This window comes from Pristis pectinata, chromosome 26 (genome assembly GCF_009764475.1).
Source record: "Pristis pectinata isolate sPriPec2 chromosome 26, sPriPec2.1.pri, whole genome shotgun sequence".
NCBI classification, from domain to species: Eukaryota; Metazoa; Chordata; class Chondrichthyes; order Rhinopristiformes; family Pristidae; genus Pristis; species Pristis pectinata.
In genome coordinates this window covers 25,528,470-25,549,981 of record NC_067430.1, presented here as the reverse complement: position 1 = coordinate 25,549,981, position 21,512 = coordinate 25,528,470, and the positions used below count along the sequence as shown (strand labels likewise).

Sequence of the window (21,512 nt, the reverse complement as noted above, 5' to 3'; positions counted from 1 at the left end):
TTACTTTGCACTAATTCAAACAATTACTTTATTTCGGGCAGAAACAAATTAGAATAAAGAGCAGACTAGATCAAATAGGAAAAGCAAGTGAAATATAGAAAGTGTTGCAGGAATTAAAAATGATTTTTTTTGTTGTCAGGAACTTTTTTAAACTTTGTAATCCTGATAACTAAGCACTCACCATGCTTGGATAATAAGGACACTTTTTCTATTTGCATTGTTGTCGTGCTTTTTCTCAGTTTAGTTTTTCCAGAGGTGTCAGTAAGGTAGTGCGGGCAGTATAGCATACGGGTAAGAAAGCGGCCGACGCCATGTGTGTCAGTGTTAGCAATATGGCCACACCAGTAAGAAATATAAATTACTCTCACCCCTGAATCTCCCTGTACCAAAACTGATGCAGTGTTAGAAAAGGAGTGAGAAATACATGGAGGCAAGTTCAATTTATAAAAACAAATTGCATTAAAATATAGGACACCCGATTCCGGATGATAGGTTTGCGTCTAGCACTGCAGAAAGTAGTCTCTGAGGAACCTCCGGACCTGCAGCTGTTAGTAGATGTTCCAGAGTAACATTTGCTCCATTATTAAGCCCCTTCCTTGAGGAAGCCACTGAGAATTCCTAGGTGCAAACCCTTGCCCTCTGCACTGGCTGATGAACAGCACTTTTCTAACATCTTTTATTATTTATATCTAATTATGGGCCCCTATCTTAAGGACTCTGTCATTATGTTGCCATCCGTCTATGTTGGGTGGAGTGCTAGTACTGTAGCTCAATCCCCTAGCCCACCAGATTACTATGGGTTGTTTAACCTCCTGCTGCAGGTCACTCTCCTTGCTAATGGGGTCTGTCCCTCTAGCAGTGGGATTAATCAAGGATAGTTAGTGTGGCTTTGTTAAGGGAGATTCTGTTTGACTAATTTGATTGAATTTTTCGAGGAGGTGACTAAGTATGTCGCTGAGGGTAGTGCGGTTGATGCCGTCTACATGGACTTCTGTAAGGCCTTTGACAAGGTCCTACATGGGAGACTGGTCAAAAAGGTAAGAGCCTATGGGATCCAGGGCAAGTTGGCAAATTGGATCTGAAATGGCTTGGTGATAGGCAGCAGAGAGTGAGGGCCAAGAGTTTTTGTGATTGTAAGGCTGTGTAGCACCACAGGGACTGGTGCTAAAACCCTTGCTATTTGTTGTATACATTGATCTGGATGTGAAAGTAGGTGTGATTAGCAAGTTCACAGATGATACAAAAATGGATGGTGTGACCTCTTATCTCCTTCACTAGTTCCTCAGTTCCTTGACTAAAATCCTTCAATATCTCAAGCCCATTTTCTGTGCCCTTTTTACAAAAGGAAAATGTTCAAACAAGTCATTAACAATCTCCAGTAAACGGTGTTAATCAGGCACAATGAGGACATCGCTGGTGCTGATCTGGCAGATTTTCCAGACTACTTGTATATTATTCCTAATAATACCCCATCACACTTTTAATTCACTTTTTTTTTAGATGTTACGCTGTGCTATAATAAATTTTCCGGTGAACCCAGTAAGTTTCAAGGGAGTGCGGGAAACGTTATCCTGGTGGGTTTCAAGGGAGCATGGGAAACTGGGCCTTGGGGAGTTTCAAGCGAACACGGGAAACAGGACCTCAGTGGGTTTCAGTGGAGCTCAGGAAATGGGCTCCCAGTGGATTTCAAGGGAGCACGGGAAATGGGACCCCAGCGAGTTTCAAGGGAGCCTCTGGATTTCAAGGGAGTGTGGGATTTGGGGCCACACAGAAAATGCTGGAAACACTCAGTAAGTCAGTCAGCATCTGTGGGAAGAGAAACTGTTAACATTTTAAGTCTAAGACCCTTTGTCAGAACTGGGAAATAGAGAAAACAAGGCGGCACGGTAGCGTAGCGGTTAGCGTAACGCTATTACAGCGCCAGTGACCTGGGTTCAATTCCCGCTGCTGCCTGCAAGGAGTTTGTACGTTCTCCCCGTGTCTGCGCGGGTTTCCTCCGGGTGCTCCGGTTTCCTCCCACATTCCAAAGACGTACGGGTTAGGAATTGTGGGCATGCTATGTTGGTGCCGGAAGAGTGGTGACACTTGTGGGCTGCCCCCAGCATATTCTTAGCAACGCAAAAAGACATATTTCACTGTGTGTTTCAGTGTACATGTGACTAATAAATAAATATCCATATATCTATCTAGTTTTCAGTAGCAGAGAATATGCGGAGCGATGGGTACAATTAGAGGGATAGAGTGAGACCAAATGGGTTAGTGAAATGTTACTTGAAACTACTTTTCTTTTCACAGATGCTGCCTGAACTGATTAATATTTCCTGCATTTCTCTTTTTATTTCAAATTTCCAGCAAGTTTAGTTTTCTGATTTTTCAACAAGTGTTATCCTGAGCTCAATTAGCCAGATTTGTGGTACCATTTATCGACACCTAGACTTCAAGCAGGAAAATAAATTATCCCAAGTCCCTGTAGACAGTAATAATGATCCGTGTGTGTGGCTGTTTGACAAGCCAATACTGCTCTTATCAAAGTTCAGATTTTTACCGAACAATATTTTTCAGTCTTTTGCAGTGAAAAGGCCAACTGCAAAAGCAAGCTCATACTTCAGTTGCCCTTTATGGGAAATTAAAAAGATAAGAGCCGTATGGGGAACAATGAACCATGTTTTCTGTAAACTACATTGGGAATGGCTTCACTGATAATCAACCACCCTTAGGTTTTGTTTTCCAAGTGGCGTTATATACAGCAGTTGAAGCCCGCGTGTCCCTTGCTAGAAACTGCAGGGGTAAAATGCAGCTTCAGTGATTTTATCTTCTGGTATTGGTTTATTATTGTCACTTGTACCGAGGTACAGTGAAAAGCTTGTCTTGCATACTGATCGTACAGGTCAATTCATTACACAGTGCAGTTACATTGAGTTAGTACAGAGTGCATTGATGTAGTACAGGTAAAAACAATAACAGTACAGAGGAAAGTGTCACAGCTACAGAGAAAGTGCAGTGCAATAAGGTGCAAGGTTTGTTTATTTGTTTTCAGAACCTGAGTGTTGCAGGCAAAGCCAGCATTTATTGCCCGTCCCTACTTGCCCTTGGGAAGGTGGCAGTGAGCTGCCACCTTGAATTGCTGCACTGCTGGTAAAGGTGCTCTCAAGTGATGTAGGGCTGGGGGTTCCTGGATTTAGACCCAGTGACCATAAAGGACCAATGGTAAATTTCCCAGCCGGGAGGGTGTGCTGTATGGAAGGGAACCTGCAGGTGGTGGGGTGTTCCTATGCACCTGCTGCACTTGTCCTTGGTGATCACCAATTCATGCTGTAGATGGTCCGGACTGCATCGGTGCTGGAGGGAATGAATGTTTGGGGTGGTGGTTGGGTTGACAATCAAGTCCTGGTTGGTGTTAAGTTATTGGTGCTGCACTCATACAGGCAAGTGTAGAGTACTCAATGGCACTCTGACTTGTGCCTTGCAGGTGGTCGAAAAGTTGTGGTTGTCAGGAGGTGAGGCACTCGCCAAAGGATGCCCAACCTCTGACCTGCTCTTGTAGCTATGGTGACATTGGCCTAATATATCTTTACTAGCAGCATGGGTGTGGACTTGGGTAAGGATTGTAAGTGCTGGCGGAACCATTCCTCGAGTATGAATGCCTTCAGGAGAAAGTGTAAGATTTGAGAGGTTTGGGAAATCATGAATAAGATTGAACTGTTTATGGAGATGATCGAGGAAATTGTCTCCACCTGGATCTTTGAGGGAAAAAAATGCACATTCTAAATCCACCTCTATGCCAAACTAAGTTTGAAAACAGATTTGGTAACACTTGTGCCCTTATATATAGTAATATTTGCTTGTTTCCATGCCTTTTTATTTTATGACTTTCAAACTGTCTTCTCAATGATTTCCATTCCTTGGTATTTTGGTGCTGAACTCTTGCTCTATTGGATTCGTGTTATTCATTTGCTTTGGCTCGTGCCTTTTGATTGAGATCAGACTGTGTGTTTATACAGACATGACACAATTGGCTAGCAAATAGATCTAACAGATCAAATGTGTCACCACAGAACTACCCCAGTTTAACATCATCCAACGGACGGTTAAAAAAACCGCCTGTTCAGATGCAAGCCAAAGTTAATGATTGGAAGACATATTTGCTTGAGGATTGAGTTCTGGCGAAAGATCATGTACCTGGAACGTTAACTGTTCCTTCCACCTGACCTGCTGAGTGTTTCTGGCATTTGCTGATTATGTTTCAGGTTTCCAGTAACTAGTGCTTTGGTTTTCTTTGATTTGAAATCCAGATGGGTTTATAATTGTAATTTAGCAGGGGAAACATCCTATGAGTCAATACTGAAGTGTTACTTAAAAGGTTGTGACCTTTGCTGAGATGCAGATAATAGGTACACAGCAGTTGAAAGTTCTAGTGCCTAGTGTAGCTCAATCAGCAACCAGCTGCCACACAGACCGGAGAGCACTGGGTTTGATTCCTTCAGTAGATCTCAGCCAGATGCATTGCAATTCAGCCCAAAGCTTGTGCACAAGGGCAAATGAATTACTGAGGATTTCTGTTCCCGATTGGTATTCAGTGGGCAAACTCTGCGGGACTGAAATTAATGCCGTTCATGGTTGAATAGCCAGCCTAAGCCCATCAGCTGGACTCGAACTTGAAGAGTGGCAACTTGAGCAGAGTTGTTGGTGATGGCCAACCAGTGACCGAGACACATTAATTGCATCCTTCAGAATAGAAAGATTAGAATGTTGATCTAGATTTTTATTCTGCAAAAAATTTGCGGTGGGGGGGGGGGTAGTTTTTCTTCAGTTTTTGCTTCTCTTACATTGGTCTATTTTTCACAGTGCCGTCACAATGGAGAACTCGAGCAGCTGTACAGAGGTGGTGTTGCTGGCTTGTGGCTCATTTAACCCCATCACAAACATGCACCTGAGGATGTTTGAATTAGCCCGCGATTACCTGCACGAAACAGGTTTGACTTTCTTGCTCTTCTCTCTCTTGAAAGCTAAAACCTGAAGAGTAGGAATTCACTGTCGGTCAGTAGTGTTAAATGGGTGTGAGAGTGTTTGATATTTATGCTCCCCTACCAGCAATAGTTCTGTTGACATCATGCAAATGGATCTGGTACCAGATTAGCAATGACAACCAGAGGAATCTCTTCTCCTTTGACTCGAGGTCAATTGTGTGCCAGGAAAAGGTACCAATTTGGCCGTTGCTTTAGTGCTAAATGGCGTGGGTCAGTTCTACCTCTGACGTGGTGCTCTCCTATTGGCGCTTGTTCAGGCAGCTGCATCACAGCACTCGTAGGAGACACATGCAGGTCTCAAGATGCTACCTAGCCATCCCTGCACTGTGAAGGGATTGTTCAATGCATGTCGAGCTTCCTCACTGATGTGACGTTCTATGTGGTGTTTGTTGGGTATTATTTTTGTATAATGTACTTGAGCTTAGTTCACCCCCTGACCGTTTTGACAACTTCCAAATCCCTGGCCTGCACTGCCTCATCTTGATTATGGATGTCCAGTCTTCATACACCTCCATCTCCCTTTAGGAAGGCCTTCAAGCCCTCTGTTTCTTTCTGCCCACCAACCTCCTCTGGCCATTCCCCCTTGCTTCTTTTCACCACCTCCCCTCTCCACTGTCAATCCTGATGCAGGGTTTCAACCCGAAGCATCGAGATTTCCTCATTCTCCACCCTCCCCCCCCCCCCCCCCCCGCCACCAATACATGCTGCTCAACCCGCTGAGTTCCTCCAGCAGATTGTTTGTTGCTCGAGGTTAGTTCAGCTGTTTTGACTAAAGTGAATAAAATATTTTGGAACTTATTTTTACCCAATATTTGTATCTTTTCCAGGGAAATACACAGTGATAAAGGGCATTATATCTCCAGTGGGTGATGCGTACAAAAAGAAGGGCCTTGTAGAGGCATGTCATCGTGTGACTATGATAGAAAAGGCTGTAGAGTGTTCTGACTGGGTGACAGTAGATCCCTGGGAAAGCAAGCAGGGGGAATGGATGGAGACTGTTAAAGTGCTTAGGTGAGTGAACTTGTGGATAATTCTGCCTATCCTTTTGTCAAAACCCATTATTTAGATTACTGCTTCTCTGGGTCCTGGTGTTTTAGCTCCTTCTCAGCTGCTCACTTTCTCCACATTTGCTGCGACCTTTGACGCTGGTGCAGCTACGTGGCACGTTTCTCCAAGGGAGGTTTGAATCGCAATGCTTATTGTTCTCGTTTGTGGCCATTAATTGTTGACTGAGGGATATGCAATGGCATCTTGGCTCTACACCAAGAGGACGGAGTATTAATAGTGTTGTAATCCAGAAGCCTGGGTAAAAATATCCAAAAGCATGAGTTTGTATCCCACTAGGGAATTTAAAACAAAAACAGAAGATGCTGGAAATACTCAGCAGGTCAGGCTGCATCTGTGGGAAGAGGAACAGAATCAGGGTTTCAGCATTGAAGACTCTTCGGAGGGAAGGATGGGGATTCCTCCCCTACACTGGAGAAACCAAACCCAGATTGGATGATCACTTTACGGAGCACCCACGTTCAGTCCGCAGGGGTGACCCTGAGTTTCACGTTGTCTGCCACTTTAATTCCCCATCCCATTCCCACTTTAACCTTTCGGTCTCTGGCATCCTGTGCTGCCACAATGCAAGCTTGAGGAATACACCTCATTTTCCATCTGGGCACGTTCAAGCCTTCCAGTCTCAATATTGAATTCTCGAACTTCAGATAACTTGATTTCTCAGTCTGTATCAGTCAACATTCAAGCTGGCGCCAGAGCGTAGTGACTCATTGCAAGCTGTTCTCTGCAGATCCACTCATTATTTCTATTATCGTTACACTTTATTCTGCATTGTGTTATTGTTTTACCTTGTACTACCTTGATGCACTGTGTAATGAATTGATCTGTACGATCGGTATGCAAGACAAGTTTTTCACTGTACCTCAGTACATGTGACAATAATGAACCAATTCCAATGTGATATTGGCGCAGCTTGTTTTTCTCTCTGGGAGTGGAGGATGTATCCAGCCTAACCTGCCGGACATGTCCTCCTGTTCTCTGAATTTCTTTTGTCTCTGTTCTTTAGTCTGTGTTCTCGCTCTCTAACTGCTCCCATTCACTCATTCCACAAATAACCTTGCAGAGAGTTCATCCCTGTGGTCACCCCGGATTTGCCCTATCAGAAACATTTTCCCCCACCACCCTCACTGCAACGTAACGAGCTTCTTCCGTCTCCTTTTCAATTCTGGTGAAGTCCCCGACCTGAAAAGTCCGACCTCGGGACTTTTTGCATTGGAGCGCAGGAGAATGAGGGGTGATCTGATTGAAGTGTATAAAGTTATGAGGGGCATAGCTAGGATGAATGCACTGTCTTTTTCCCAGGGTTGGGGAATCGAGAACTAGAGGACATGGGTTTAAGGTGAGAGGGGAGAGATTCAATAAAAACCTGAGGGGCAACTTTTTCACCCAGAGGGTGGTCCATATATGGAATGAGCTGCCAGAGGAAGTGGTTGAAGCAGGTACATTAACAACATTTAAAAGGTACTTGGACAGGTGCACAGATAGGAAAGGCTTCGAGGGATATGGGCCAAACACGGGCAGATGTGACTAGCTTAGAAAGGAATCTCAGTCGATATGAACCAGTTGAGCCGAAGGGCCTGTTTCCATGCTGTATGACTCTACGGCTCGATGAAACATTGACTCTGTTTCTCCTCCCACTGATGTGGCCTGACCTGCTGAGCATTTCCAGCATTTTCTGTTTTAGGTTTCCAGCATCTGCATTTTTTTAAAATTTCAATTTGGTTCAATGATCTGGAGACCCACAAAGGGTAATGGTGAAATTAATGGATTGCCGTAAAAGTCCATCTGGGAGGGAAAGAAATCTGCCAACCTTACTAAGCCTACATGTGACTCCAGGTACAACAAGGTGGTTGATTCCTACTGTTCCTCCTATGGTATACCAAAATTCTACTTAACAAAAAAACTAGAAATGTTTTGGGAGCACCTGTATCCCAGATGTTCAAGAATACAGCTCTCCACCATTTATCCGTGGGTGGCTAGAGATCAGCAATAAATTGCTGACCTTGCTAGCAATGCCCACATTTGGTGAACGAATAACAATCTATTGGACAAGTATAGAGACTTCAAGCTCCCGCAGTACTACCTCTTGATTCCCTTTCTCCCTCACTGTACATTCACAGTCGTTCTTCTCACCCGTGTCAGTGGAGAGTTTCCAGCTTGTGACAGCAATAAATGCTACTTGTGAAAATGCAAGAGTGGGAAGTTGAATCTGTCCCTGCCTGGTGTGTCTGCATGGTCACTTTACTGGAAGAATAGTGTTCAGAATGGGATGTGGGCTCATTCCTCTTGGGCACCCTGGGGCCAACTGTAAGCCCAACCCCCTGCTCAAAGTTCTCCCTTTGTACAGAGGATTCTTAAATGTTTTGGGAATCAAGTATTTCAAATAATAACTTAACATCACTGGGATGCAAGCCCGGAGTTCCTTTGGAGAAAATGTGCAGGTTGAGCAAATTGAGAGGCAATTTGAGAGAGTTGCAAAAGATCATGACCGGCTTAGAGAGCGTGAATAGAAGGAAGCTAGTCTCATTTGTGTATGCTTTAAAGACTGAGAGACACAGATTTAAAGATTTGTGCAAAAGATACAGATGGGATGCAAGGAAATTTTTATTTCGTGCAAAGCATAGTTAGCGTCTGGAATTCACTACCTATTAGGGTGGAGGAAGCAGTGTGATAGGGCTTTCAAAAGAGAATTGGATAGGCACTTGAGAGAGAATGAGTTGCAGGGATACAGGCAGAGAATGGGATCAATAGGATTTCTGTACTTGGAGTGGGCATGGATGATGGGCTGAATGGCTTCCTTCTGTGCTATAACAGTTATATGATTCAATGCCTCATGAAATCTGACTGGTATTGAGTAAATATGATGGAAGGAAGACTTTTAATGTTTTAATGTTAATTCTTGAACAGGCATCATTATGAGAATCTGCGGAAACTTTACGGCAATGACAAAAGGAACTCGACGCAACACAGGAGGGCAAAGAAAAGGAAGGCAGAAGACGTCTGTCCGCTCATAGCAAAATGTGATTTTAAACAAGGTGTTGTTAACTGTGCTGCTAAATTCAAATTTATAGCAAGTAATACATGGCATAAAAAATCCCACATACACAAACTCCAGGTTTTATGATGGTAAATCCTCTAATGGCAATAAATATGCCAAGATTAAAAAAAACCCATAGATTAGCCTAATGTTATCCACAGATAAACTTTGATCAACTGGAGGTAGTGTTGATGGAGCAAGGGGAGGACAGTGGGACTTTTATTTCCATATTTCACTCTATAAAGACAGGGACTGCACAAAAGGAGGCCATTTGGTCCATCGTGTCTGTGTCGGTTGAAAAAGAGTGCCAGCTTAATCCCACCTTGTAGCACTGTCTGTAGCCCTGCAGGTTACAGCTCTCCACAGACCTTTTAACCATGGTGAGAGTCTCTGTGTCTACCACCTTTTCAGACATTGTGTCGCAGCAAAGCCATGGGTGAAAAATCTTTCCTTATCTCCCCCCTACTCCTTTTAATAATTACGTTAAATCCATGTCCCCTTCGTTAGTTCTTGATCCTTCTGTGGCAATTGGTTCGTTCCTATTTACTCTTATCTTGGCCCCTCATAATCTAATATACCTTGGTGTTAGTCTCAGCCTACTGTGTTTCAAAGGAAACAACTGTAGCCAATCCAATCCTTCCATGTAGCTCCAACTTTCCAGCCTTGGCAATGTCCTTGTAAATCTCCTCTGTACCCTCCTCAATGCAATCATCTCCTTCCTCCAACATACTGATCAGAAGTCTGAAAAGTGTTAATAACCTCAGAAGGTTGCTTAAAATTAGTTTCTGTCTCTTTGTAAATTGATCTTGAGACCTTTACGTTCATTAAACAGTATTGTTTGGCCTCTTGTGTCTAAAGGTCTTGCTTTTGCTTTCACAGATCTGCCTGAGTTGATGCTGCTGTGTGGCGGGGATGTTTTAGAGTCATTTGGAGTTCCAAATCTGTGGAAAAAGGAAGACATTGAAGAGATCTTGGGCAGGTTTGGGCTGGTCTGCATTAGCCGACTTGCATGCAATCCTCAAAAATGTATTTACGAGTCTGACATCATCTGGAAGTTTAGGAAACGAGTTCATCTTGTGAACGAATGGATAGACAATGACATCTCGGCCACAAAGGTCCGACGAGCTTTGCGAAGGGGACAGAGCGTTAAGTATGTGATTCCTGATCCAGTTATTGCATATATTCAACAACACCGGCTGTACGATCAGCAGAGTGAAGACAAGAATTCTGATGTTGTTCTAGCACCCTTTCAGCGTTATAGAGAAGAATCAAGTAGGAGCTCTGTACAGTGTTAGGCTGGGCAAAATTCTCTTTTGAATGCCCCGTCTAGGATATTAAATCATGGATGGCTTCAAATACTATCTTTAATGCTTCTTTGTTGGGTTTATATTTGGCAGTATAATAAAGATAGAGAATACTTTTCCATTGTACCCAAAGCCCATTGTACCCAAGGAACTGGAGAAATAGTATGTAATAGGTGAGAAACATTTTTATCCAAATAACTCGTCTCAAGGCAGGCCCTGGAAAAGAATGTTCTGCAATGCTAGGTACTGTTAATTTTAATAGGATAATTATTGAACTGATGTACTTGAAGACCAGTGCAGGAGAGAATCCTCTATTTAAGGTTCATTGCCTGTGTGTAACGTTAAACAGCTTCCTAACTTAGTGTCATCCACAAACCTGGATATACAACCTTCTCTTCATCCAATTCATGAAAATGGTGGAAAATTGAGGTCTCAGTATGAAACCCTTGGTACAGTGTCACATTGCACCGTGGAGAAAATTCCCTTTACCCTGATTGTCTTCAACCTTCCAACCTAAAATCTACCCTTTTCACGGGGTTCCCTTCAGTTTCCCCACACTTTTAGTTTTGCCAGTAACTTCCCTGGACCTATGCATGATTTCATCTCAGCGCAGAGACTTGGTAAGTGAGATGTAAGGTGCTAGGGTTCACTGTCCCTCTCAGTCTTGTATTTTCTGGTCTTCTACAGCATGAAGACAGGTTGTATGCACAATAGTGCTTATTACAAACTACAGTATCACTCCAACATAATTACTCCAATATCTTGCATCCACAAGTTCGGATTTTCCAGATTTCGTTTATGCACTACCACAATATCTATGACACCGGGGAAAAGCACTGTTGCCTCCAAACAGATAACATTCATCCAGTTATTACTCTCCCAGGCATCTGACCACGTGGCAGAATGAAAAGTTGTGAAGGTGAACACAAAAAGAAATTTGTAAAACTAAACAAATCCTAACCAGTCCTTTGTATTTTACCAAATTGCTTCTGCCTGAATGCTTAGTATTGGTGGTTCTGCTTGATATACAGCCGAAGTGAACACTTTCTTAAACCCATTGAGAAATAGTTTGCTTTATAATGATGTGAAGAAGTGCGACATGCTTAATGATTATCTGCAGGAATTGAACCTTCTCTGCTGGGCAGCAGTGAGTAATTTTACAGAGCAGGTCCAGTAACAAGAGCAGAAGAGTTAGAGTGCTGCAGCAGAGAGAGAGCACTGTTGTTGCTTGTCTAAGCAAAAGGATATGGTCTCTCAGGGATAAAGAGATGCAACTTCCAGTGGACAACAGTACAAGTAAAGAGATAAGCAACGGGTTGTCAAGCAAAGTGCAAGTAATGGGTGACACAGAGGGAACAGGGACTGGGACAAAAGCTTTGAACAATTTAAGTCTTCTCGGAAAGGCTTTCAGATTATTTACTGCTTATGATGTGGATGGGTTGAGCTTTTAATTGTTCTGTGACTGAAACAGTCAAAATAAAAATGATTTTGTGGTCAGTTTAACAACATTGTAGAAATCTTGTGTTGTATGTTTAAAAAAAAAGTCTGAATTTAATTGCTGCACCATTGGCAACCAGTCTCTCTCCTCTTCAGTTCCTTAAAACTGCCCTCTTTTTCCAAGCTTTTAGCCTTCTCGCCTTGTATCTCCTGTCTTCCTGTGAAGCATCTTAGAATATTACAGGCCCTTCGGCCCACGATGTTGAGCCAACCAATATAAACCTTATCCACATTCTATCTCTCTCCCTCTCTACTTCACCTCCCATAATCCTCCGTTCTTCTTTCATCCATGTGCCTATCTAAGAGTCTCTTAAATGACTGTATAGTATCAGCCCCTACCACTCCCCCCGGCAGTGTATTCCAGACACCCACCATTCTCTGTGTTTAAAAAAAAACACCTACCTCTGACATCCCCCCCGAACATTCATCCATACACCCTAAACAGGTGACCTCTAGTATTGGCCATTGCCACCCTGGGGATAAGATGCTGGCTGTCCACTCTGTCTATGCCTCTCATAATCTTGTATACCTCTATCAAGTCTCCTTTCATCCTCTGTCTCTCCAAGGAGAAAAGCCCTAACCTGCTCAGCCTCTCCTCATGACATGTCCTCCAATCCAGGCAGTACTCTTGTAAATCTCCTCTGCACCCTCTCCAAAGCTTCCACATCCTTCCTATAATGTGGCGACCAGAACTGAACACCATATTCCAGATGTGGTCTAACCAAGGTCTTATAGAGCTGCAACATTACCGCTCTGCTCTTGAATTCGATCCCCTGGCTAATGAAGGCCAGCACACCATACGCCTTTTTAACCACCCTATCAGCTTGCGCGGCAACTTTGAGGGATCTATGTACTAGAACCCCAAGATCTCCCTGTTCCTCCACACTGCTAAGAATCCTGTCATTAACCACGTACTCTGCCTTCAAGTTAGATCCTCCAAAGTGTATCACTTCACACATCTCTAGATTGAACTCCATCTGCCACTTCTCTGCCCAGCTCTGCATCCCGTCAATATCCCATTGCAACCTACGACAACCTTCTGCGCTATCTACTATACCACCAACTTTCGTGTCATCTGCAAACTTGCCAATCTACCCTTCCACTTCTTCGTCCAAGTCATTTACAAAGAGCAGGGGTCCCAGAACAGATCCCTGTGGAACACCACAAGTCACAGACCTCCAGCTTAAATACTCCCCTTCTACAACCACCCTCTGTGGGCTAGCCAATTCCAAATCCACACAGCTAATTTTCCATGGATCCCATACCTCGTGATCTTCTGGATCAGCCTACCATGGGGAACCTTCTCAAATGCCTTGCTAAAATCCACATATACCGCATCCACCGCTGTACCTTCAATGTCTTGTCACTTCCTCGAAAAACTCTATTAGGCTCAACCTGCCCTTCACAAAGCCATGTTGACTATCCCTTTTAAGACTATGCATCTCCAAATGCTCATAAATCCTCTCCAATAGCTTGCCCACCACTGATTTAAGACTAACTGGTCTATAATTCCCAGGATTATCCCTTTTACCTTTTACAATGGAATAACATTTGCCATCCTCCAATCCTCCGGTACCACTCCTGTGGCCAGGGAGGACTCAAAGATCATTGCTAATGCTCCAGCAATCTCTTCCCTTGCTTCCCATAGTACCCTGGGGTATATCCTATCTGACCCCAGGGACTTATCTATCCTAATGCTTTTTAGTAGCTCCAATACTGGTTCTTTCTTAGCCTCAATATGCGCCAACACAATTGCCTGTGCTACGCTAACCTCCCTTCTGTCTAAGTCCCTCTCCTTGGTGAACACTAAAGCAAAGTATTAACTCAGGACCTCCCCTACCTCCTTCGACTGAAGACATATCTTTCACCCTTGTCCCTGAGCAGTCCTGCCCTCACCCTTGTCATCCTCTTGTTCTTCACATATGTGTAGAATGCCTTAGGGATGTCCTTAACCCTACTTGCCAAGGCCTTTTCATGCCCCCTTCTAGCTCTCCTGAGTCCCTAAGCTCCTTCCTGGCTAGCTTATAACTCTCCAGAGCCCTGACTGATTTTTGCTTCCCAAACCTTAAATAAGCTTGCTTCTTCCTCCTGACTAAACCTTCCACCTCTATTGTTAACCATGGTTCCTTCACCCTCCCATTCTTTCCTTGTTTCAGTAGGATAAACCCATCGAAAACCCCATGCAAGTAGTCCCTAAACAATCTCCATATCTCTGCAGTGCATTTACCAGAGAACATCTGTTCCCAATTTACGGTCCCAAGTTCCTGCCTAATACTGTCGTAATTTGCTCTCCCCCAATTAAATACTTTCCCATAATGTCTGCTCCTATCCTTGTCCATGACTATGTTAAAGGTCAGGGGATTGTCACTATCCTTGAAATGCTCGCCCACTGAGAGGTCTTTCACCTGACCGGGTTCATTGCCTGGTGCCAGATCCAGCATAGCCTCTCCTCTAGTCGGCCTGTCTACATACTGTGTCAGGAATCCTTCCTGTACATGCCTAACAAATTCTGCCCCATCTAGACCTTTTGCACTGAGGTGGTGTCAATCAATATTAGGAAAGTTGAAGTCATCCATGACAACAACACTGTTTTGTTTTTGCACCTTTCCAAAATTTGCCTCCCTATCTGCTCCTCAGTGTCTCGGTGGCTATTTGGGGCCCTGTAGAATACTCCCAATAGAGTTAATATTCCCTTCCTGTTTCTGACTTCCACTCACTCTGACTCAATAGGCAATCCCTCTATGATGTCCTCCCTTCCTACAGCTGTGATACTATCCCTAATTATCAATGCCCCCCGCGCGCCACCACCCCTTCTACCTCCCTATCTCTTTTGAAACATCTAAACCCCGAAACCTCAAGCGGCCACTCCTGCCCTTAAAACAGCCAAGTCTCTGTAATGGCCACAACATCGTAATTCCATGTACTGATCCGTGCTCTAAGTTCATCCCCCTTATTCTTAACCCTTCTTGCATGAAAGTAAACACATTTCAGCCCACCTAACTGATTGATTGCATTTCTGCCCTATCCCCTGCATTTCCTTCCTCACGTTCTCTGTACACGTCGCATCTACCTCTACATCAACTGATCCATCAACTAATCTAACACTCTGGTTCCCATCCCCCTGCCAGCCTAGTCCTAGTTTAAACCCTCCCCAATAACTCTAACAAACCTGCCCGCAAGGACATTGGTCCCTCTCGAGTTCTCGAGATGTTTCGCTACATTAAAGGTGAGGTATAAAGGCAATTTGTTGTGACAAAGTTGAGAATCATTGAGAAATGAAGCAAATTATAACACTTGATATTAGGACAGAGTGTAATCCAGTAATCCCCCAATCTCCACTCCTGATATCCTTCCACTGGACTAGCACTATTGTGAAGCTGAAACAAATTCCTGACCCATTGCTAAAGTTGGAATGTTGATTGGCCGGTGTTGCCTTCCAAGATCCAAACTGATGTCAGTGAAGAGAATAAAGCTACTGTTTTTGCTGAGAATAAGAAAATAACCAAACAAAATAGTCTTGTGGTTCTACCACAAAAACATCTGGTCAAAGGCACGTTGTGGGAGCTTGCTGTGCACAAACTAGCTGCCACATTTCCAACAGTACATCAGTGGCCACAATTCAAAAGTTAAATGTTGGACGTAAACTATTTTGAGACAAAAGCAGTCTGTGAAAGGTGATAGACAAATAAATCTGAAGCACCAATAAGAACATCATACACTTGCTTGTAGTGGCAGAAAGGCTCTGGAGTATCAAAAAGTGAGTAACCACAGGATATCCAGCTACTGTCCTGCCCTTGTTGCCATATTTATGTGGCTAGTCCAATTAAGTTTCTGGTCAATGGCGATGGTGTGAGGCCTGGTGGTAGTAATGCCATTGAGTGTCAAGTGTAAATGATAGACAACCTCTTGTTGGAGATGGTCATTGCCTGGCACTTTTGTAACACCATGTTGTCCAGGTCTTTCTGTTTGCAGGCATAGCTTCATTTGTGGAGGAGTTGCGAATGAAATTTCACATTGTGAAACCATCAGTCAACATCCTGAAGAAGGGTCCTGACCCAAAATGTTGACCACCTGCTTTTCTCCACGGATGCTGCCTGACCTACTGAGTTCCTATGGCATCATAGTGTTTTTCAGCCAACGTCCCTACCTCTGACCTCCTGCTGACTTTATACGTGACTCCAGGCTCACAACATGGTGTTTGACTCATAACAGAAGTGATTTACTTGATCTTAGGACGATAAATTGCCAGTGGATAAGGATAAGGATACCTTTATTAGTTACATGTACATCGAAACACACGCTGAAATGCGTAGAGTGTTCTGGGGGCAGCCCGCAAGTGTCGCCACGCTTTCGGCGCCAATGTAGCATGCCCGCAACTTCCTAACCCGTACGTCTTTGGAACGTGGGAGGAAACCGGAGGAAACCCACGCAGTCACGGGGAGAACGTACAGACTCCTTACAGACAGTGCAAGGAATTGAACCCAGGTCGCTGACGCTGTAATAGCGTTACGCTAACCACTACGCTACCGTGCCTGCCATGGTGCTTGCATCCCGTGAATGAATAAAGACATCACATTCCCTTGAGCTTTATCACTCTTACCTTGAAACTATACGATCCTTTAAGAACGTCCAACGTGTTTGTGTGGTCTGCCTTTTCATTGCCTGGAGGAGTTTAAGTTTAAATGGACTAAATCTTCCACTAAGAAGCAATGGGCAAGTTTGGGGGAAAAAAAGCATTTTAACCGTGCCATGATTTCAGAGACAATTATCATTAAACTGCGTAGACCAGCCTACAGTGCTGTGAAGCATTGTCACTGTTCCTCAACACTGCTTTGTTTTACCTGTTAATTTTAAAGCATTTAAGAGGAAATAGTGTTTGGGAACATTGAATTAGTTTGACATGTTGGTGCAAGTGCTGCCTAGAATATTGAACGGCGATCACACTGTCCTTGGGAGTGGACATTGGCCTTTTAAGGCTTGCCTGTAAACAAATTAAGCCTGCCACATGGTATAGCCCTCCCCCGATCTTCTTATTCTGGCTTCTGCCCTCTTCCTTTCCAGTCCTGATGCAGTCTCGACCTGAAACATCAACTGTTGATTTCTCTCCATAGATGCTGCCTGACCTGCTGAGTTCCTCCAGCAGTTTTCCTGTGGGTTGCTCCAGATTCCAGCATCTGCAGAATCTCTTGTATAGCTGAATCAGTTTGTGTGGGTAGCCCCGGATGTAAATCCCTAACATTCCTGATTCATCACATCGAACTCTGGCTAATCAGCAGGCCTGTCTGCTCACGCCATATTCAGAATAATTCAGGATCAGTGGGAATGAATAGGGCTGTATGATCACTTACTCAAGCTTCCAATCCTTATTGCTAAACATTCACAAAGGCTGACGATAAATTCTGTTCTGAATGTGCAGATAGGAAAGTTAACTGGATGCGAGAATTAAGGACGACTAACACAATTGAAATTGATCTTCAGCTGTAGCTCAAAACAGCTGGTAATGAATTGGCAGCCTCTGTGACATCTCACATGATCTATTTTGGTCCTCCGGGTCACTATTGTTCATTTGCACTAGTGCCAAACAACAGTTTCACCACCCCCAGTGTATGCTTTGCAAATCCACATTGTAAAGGTTGCACAAATTTTCCATTCTGCACTCTAACTGTCTTAATGAGAGTGAGGTGTAACAAATAGAAGCCTGTAAATTATTGTTGAATACTGACAGTCAAATGACTTCAGTCTCAGTTTTGCTGCTTAGCTCATTCCTCTAATAAAATGCAACGTTTCAAATAAGGTTTATAATGGTATTGTCTTACTTAATTCTATATTGGAATGCAAAGGTTTAAAAAATTGTTTCATTAATAGATAATAACTTAATTCTGATTCACTAGATGCACCATTTAGTCATTCAGCAAAGGCTATGGGATGAGACAATATCTCCAGAGCTAGTTGTGCCTCGAGCCAAGTTATTTCAGTACAGTTACAATAGTAGAATCCACCCTACAGTGTGGAAAGTTGCCCAGGTATGTCCTGTTCACAAAAAGCGGGATTTTTACCGCCTAATCAATCTATTCTACATCATCAGCATAATGATCGAAACTGTTGTCAACAGTGCTATCAAGTGGCACTTACTCACCATTGAATCTACTCACTAATGCTCAGTTTGGGATTCACCAGGACCACATCACAGCCTTGGTCCAAACATGAACCAAAGAGCTGAATTCGAGAGGTGTTTAGAGTGACCTTCCTTTGTGGCATTTAACCTAGAATGGCATCAAGGTGCCGTGGTAAAACTGAAATCAGTATGCTTCAAATGGAAAAGGCTCCAATGGTTGCAGTCATACCTTCCACGAAGGAAGATGGTTGTGATTGTTGGAGGTCAAACATCCCTGCCACTGGATATAATGCAGGAGTTCCTCAAGGCAGTATCGTAGACCCAACCACCTTCAACTGCTTCATCAATGACATTACTTCCATCATAAGGTCATAAGTGGGGATGTTCATTGATGATTCCACAATGTTCAATTCCATTCATAACTCCTTAGCAAAGAAAGCAGCCAATTCCTACCTGCTGCAAGACCCTGCCAACATTCAGGTATGGGCTGATACATGGCATGTAACATTCACAGCAAAAAAGGTGCCAGACACAGATCTTCTCCAACAAAAGAAAATCTAGTCATCTACCCTTGACATACATGGTATTACCATCACCAAGCGCCCCATCATCAATATCTTGGTTGCCACTGACCAGAAACTCAGTTAAACCAGTCATATAAATACAAGAGCAGGTCAGTGGATGGGTGAATCATCTTCTGCCACTCAAGGCCTTTCCGCCATCTACAAGGCACAAATCGGGAGTGTGATGGAAGACTCTCCACTTGCCTGGATTAGTGCAGCACCAACAACACTCAAGAAGCTCAGCACCATTCAGTACAAAGCAGCTCACATGACTGGCACTCCATCAACCACCTTGAACATTCGTTCCCTCCACCACCAACATACTGCTGTTGCAGTGTGCACCATCAACAAAATACACTACTGTTTCTCACCTGGGCTACTCCAATAGTACTCCCACCAAGCTTTACCACCACATGGGAAACCAACCACCTACAGGTTCTCCTCCAGGCCAACACACCAGCCTGACTTGGAAATATATTGCCAGATCTTCATCATTGCAGGGTCTAAATCCTGGAACTTCCTGCACAAGACTTTCCCCAGAAAAACTGCAGCAGTTGAAGGAGGTGGTTCACCACCACCTTCTCAGGAGCAATTAGGGGTTGGTAAAAAAAAACGTTGGCCTTACCAGTGCTGCCCAGATCCCGAAAAATGAATATTAGAAAAAGGTAATTTAGACTCAACCAGCTGTCAGAGGCAGGGTCAAGCCACTTAAGGTACAAATATCGTCTTGGATTGGTTCATATTATGTTTTGTTTTGAGCTTAACAGTCATTTCCTTAAGTTGCCTTGATCCCAGTCACCTTCTTCAAGCTTCCCTCAGAAATACTTTTTGACCAAGTCAGTGATAAAGTGGGAAACATGGTATTTGGAAACAAAATGTTATGGGTGGGGCTTACTGCAGTCCTGCCTAATTATTTAAAATGGACGTCCTGTCGACATGCAGGGCATTGTGCAAGGGATGGTCTCTCTTCATTGTTGGCTTTTATTTACAAAAAAATAAATTTGTTCTTCCTGAAACTGGAGCTTCTGGTCCCAAACTGATTCTTGGACAAACACTTGGGCAGGACTGTATTATGCCCCACCCAGCTTTCTAGGTCACACCCCTATATTTTCTTTTCAAATGCCATGTGTCCTGCTTTATTACTTTGAAACAATATGACCTGGTAGCAAATCATGGCTGATCCTGTATCCACACACCTTCCTGTAGAAGTCATTGGCTATTCTCTAGCATTGGGGAACCTGGTCCTTTTAGTTTCCTTAGCTCCAGAGCACAAATCGTGGCACCCAAACTGAAGCATCTAAGACAATGTCAAGTGGGACTTCCTGATTTGTTTTGTTTGCAACCATACACTGTTTATTTAGCAAGCAAGAAAGAAAGAACTGCTTTTCTATAGATCCGTCACATCACCCCAAGATGCTTTCTAGCCAATTATGTGCTTCTGATATTTTGTCAATTGCCATAATGAAGGAAATATAGCAGGCACAGCAAGCTTCCACAGACAACAATGTGATAAAAAAGCAAACTTCTGGAGGAACTCAGCAGATCAAGCAGCATCTGTGGAGGCAAAGGGTTAGTCAACATTTCGGGTCAAAACCCTGTGTCAGGACCTGGGTTCATCCAGCAGTTCGCTTTTTGCTCCAGATTCCAGCATCTGCAGTCTCTTGTATGACAACAGTGTGACACCAACTAGACAACCTGTGGTGATGGTGTCTTGGGGGATAAATATTCTAGGAATTCCCCTGCTCTTCTTTGCAAATATGCCCTGGAATCCCTTATGAGCACCAGAGAGGGCAGTGTTTCACTTCTCATCTGAAAGTGAACAGTTCTAACATTGCAGTATCAGTCTGGAATTTTAAACTCAAATCTCTGGATTAAGAGTGAAGCACAACTGGAATGCTGGTGGCAATTGAGGACATTGATTAGCAGGTCAACTTTGTCCCCCAGACTAACAAGATCAAGTTAACTAGTGCGTGGATATCAGATCCTGATCCACGTGAGGTCCATGTCATTCCTTAGAGTTATCAACTGGGTCAAAGGTATCAGTAAACAAGTTTTCAGGTCTAGTCTGAAGTGTCCTATTGATAATAGTGAACGGGTCTCAAAAGTTTAACTGGTGAAAGAGTATAACTAATGCTTTCTTGATTCAAATTTTACACAGTGGTGCTGCCTCACAGCCCCAGTGACCTGGGTTAAATCTGGACCTCCAGTGCTGCCTCTGCGGAGTTTGCACATTCTCCTTGTGATCGCTTGGGTTTCTTCCAGGTGCCCTGGTTTCGAAGACATTCTGGTTGTTAGAGCAGGTGGCCACTGTAAATTACCCCTCATGTGTAAGTGGGTGGTAGAGTCTCGGGGGAGTGCGGGTGAACAGGATTAGTGTAGGATTGGTGTAAATGGGTGCTTGATGATTGTGGACTTGATGGGCCGAAGGGCCTGTTTCCCTGCTGTATGACTCTATCTAAGCAAGTGGCCATTTGCAGGTCATAGGATATGATAAGCTAGCTAGCAAGCAAGAGGAAAAGACGTATTTCTGAGTCAGGTCCGCAACTGCATATAGCATTGACTCCCATGAAGTTTTAGTGGTTCACCTCTATTGAATGTTATTTAAATACATTTATTAGATCACTTGTTTCTTATATTGGGAGTACGTTCATGTGGGGATTTATGTTAAACACAGGATGTGTGAAAGGATGTGCAATTTGTAAGGATTAATGTTTAAATGAGTGCATTGTGTTTTGTGTGCAAATTGTTTAACATCATTAAACAGGCTCCAAACATACAGTATGTATCTGCATAAAGGGATTTGCCCAAAATGCAAATATTTCCCACAGTGAGGACAACATATCTTTACGCTGGTTCACGTCTGTTCACTAAGGTGCTGCTCAGATCCTTTGAATTAATGGGATA

At 43.6% G+C, this 21,512-nt stretch overlaps 1 protein-coding gene across 1 annotated transcript in view; it reads left to right on the top strand.

Moving 5' to 3' along the window:
* Window positions 1-935: 935 nt before the first annotated feature.
* Window positions 936-21,512, top strand: part of nmnat1 (nicotinamide nucleotide adenylyltransferase 1) — a 30,505-nt gene continuing 9,928 nt past the window's right edge. Inside the window, exons 1-6 of the mRNA XM_052039005.1 lie at window positions 936-1,037; window positions 4,846-4,973; window positions 5,855-6,038; window positions 9,000-9,127; window positions 10,009-10,412; window positions 17,822-17,953. Coding sequence (XP_051894965.1) covers window positions 949-1,037; window positions 4,846-4,973; window positions 5,855-6,038; window positions 9,000-9,127; window positions 10,009-10,412; window positions 17,822-17,953 — 1,065 coding nt within the window. The 5' untranslated portion in view covers window positions 936-948. The remainder of the gene's footprint in view (window positions 1,038-4,845; window positions 4,974-5,854; window positions 6,039-8,999; window positions 9,128-10,008; window positions 10,413-17,821; window positions 17,954-21,512) is intronic.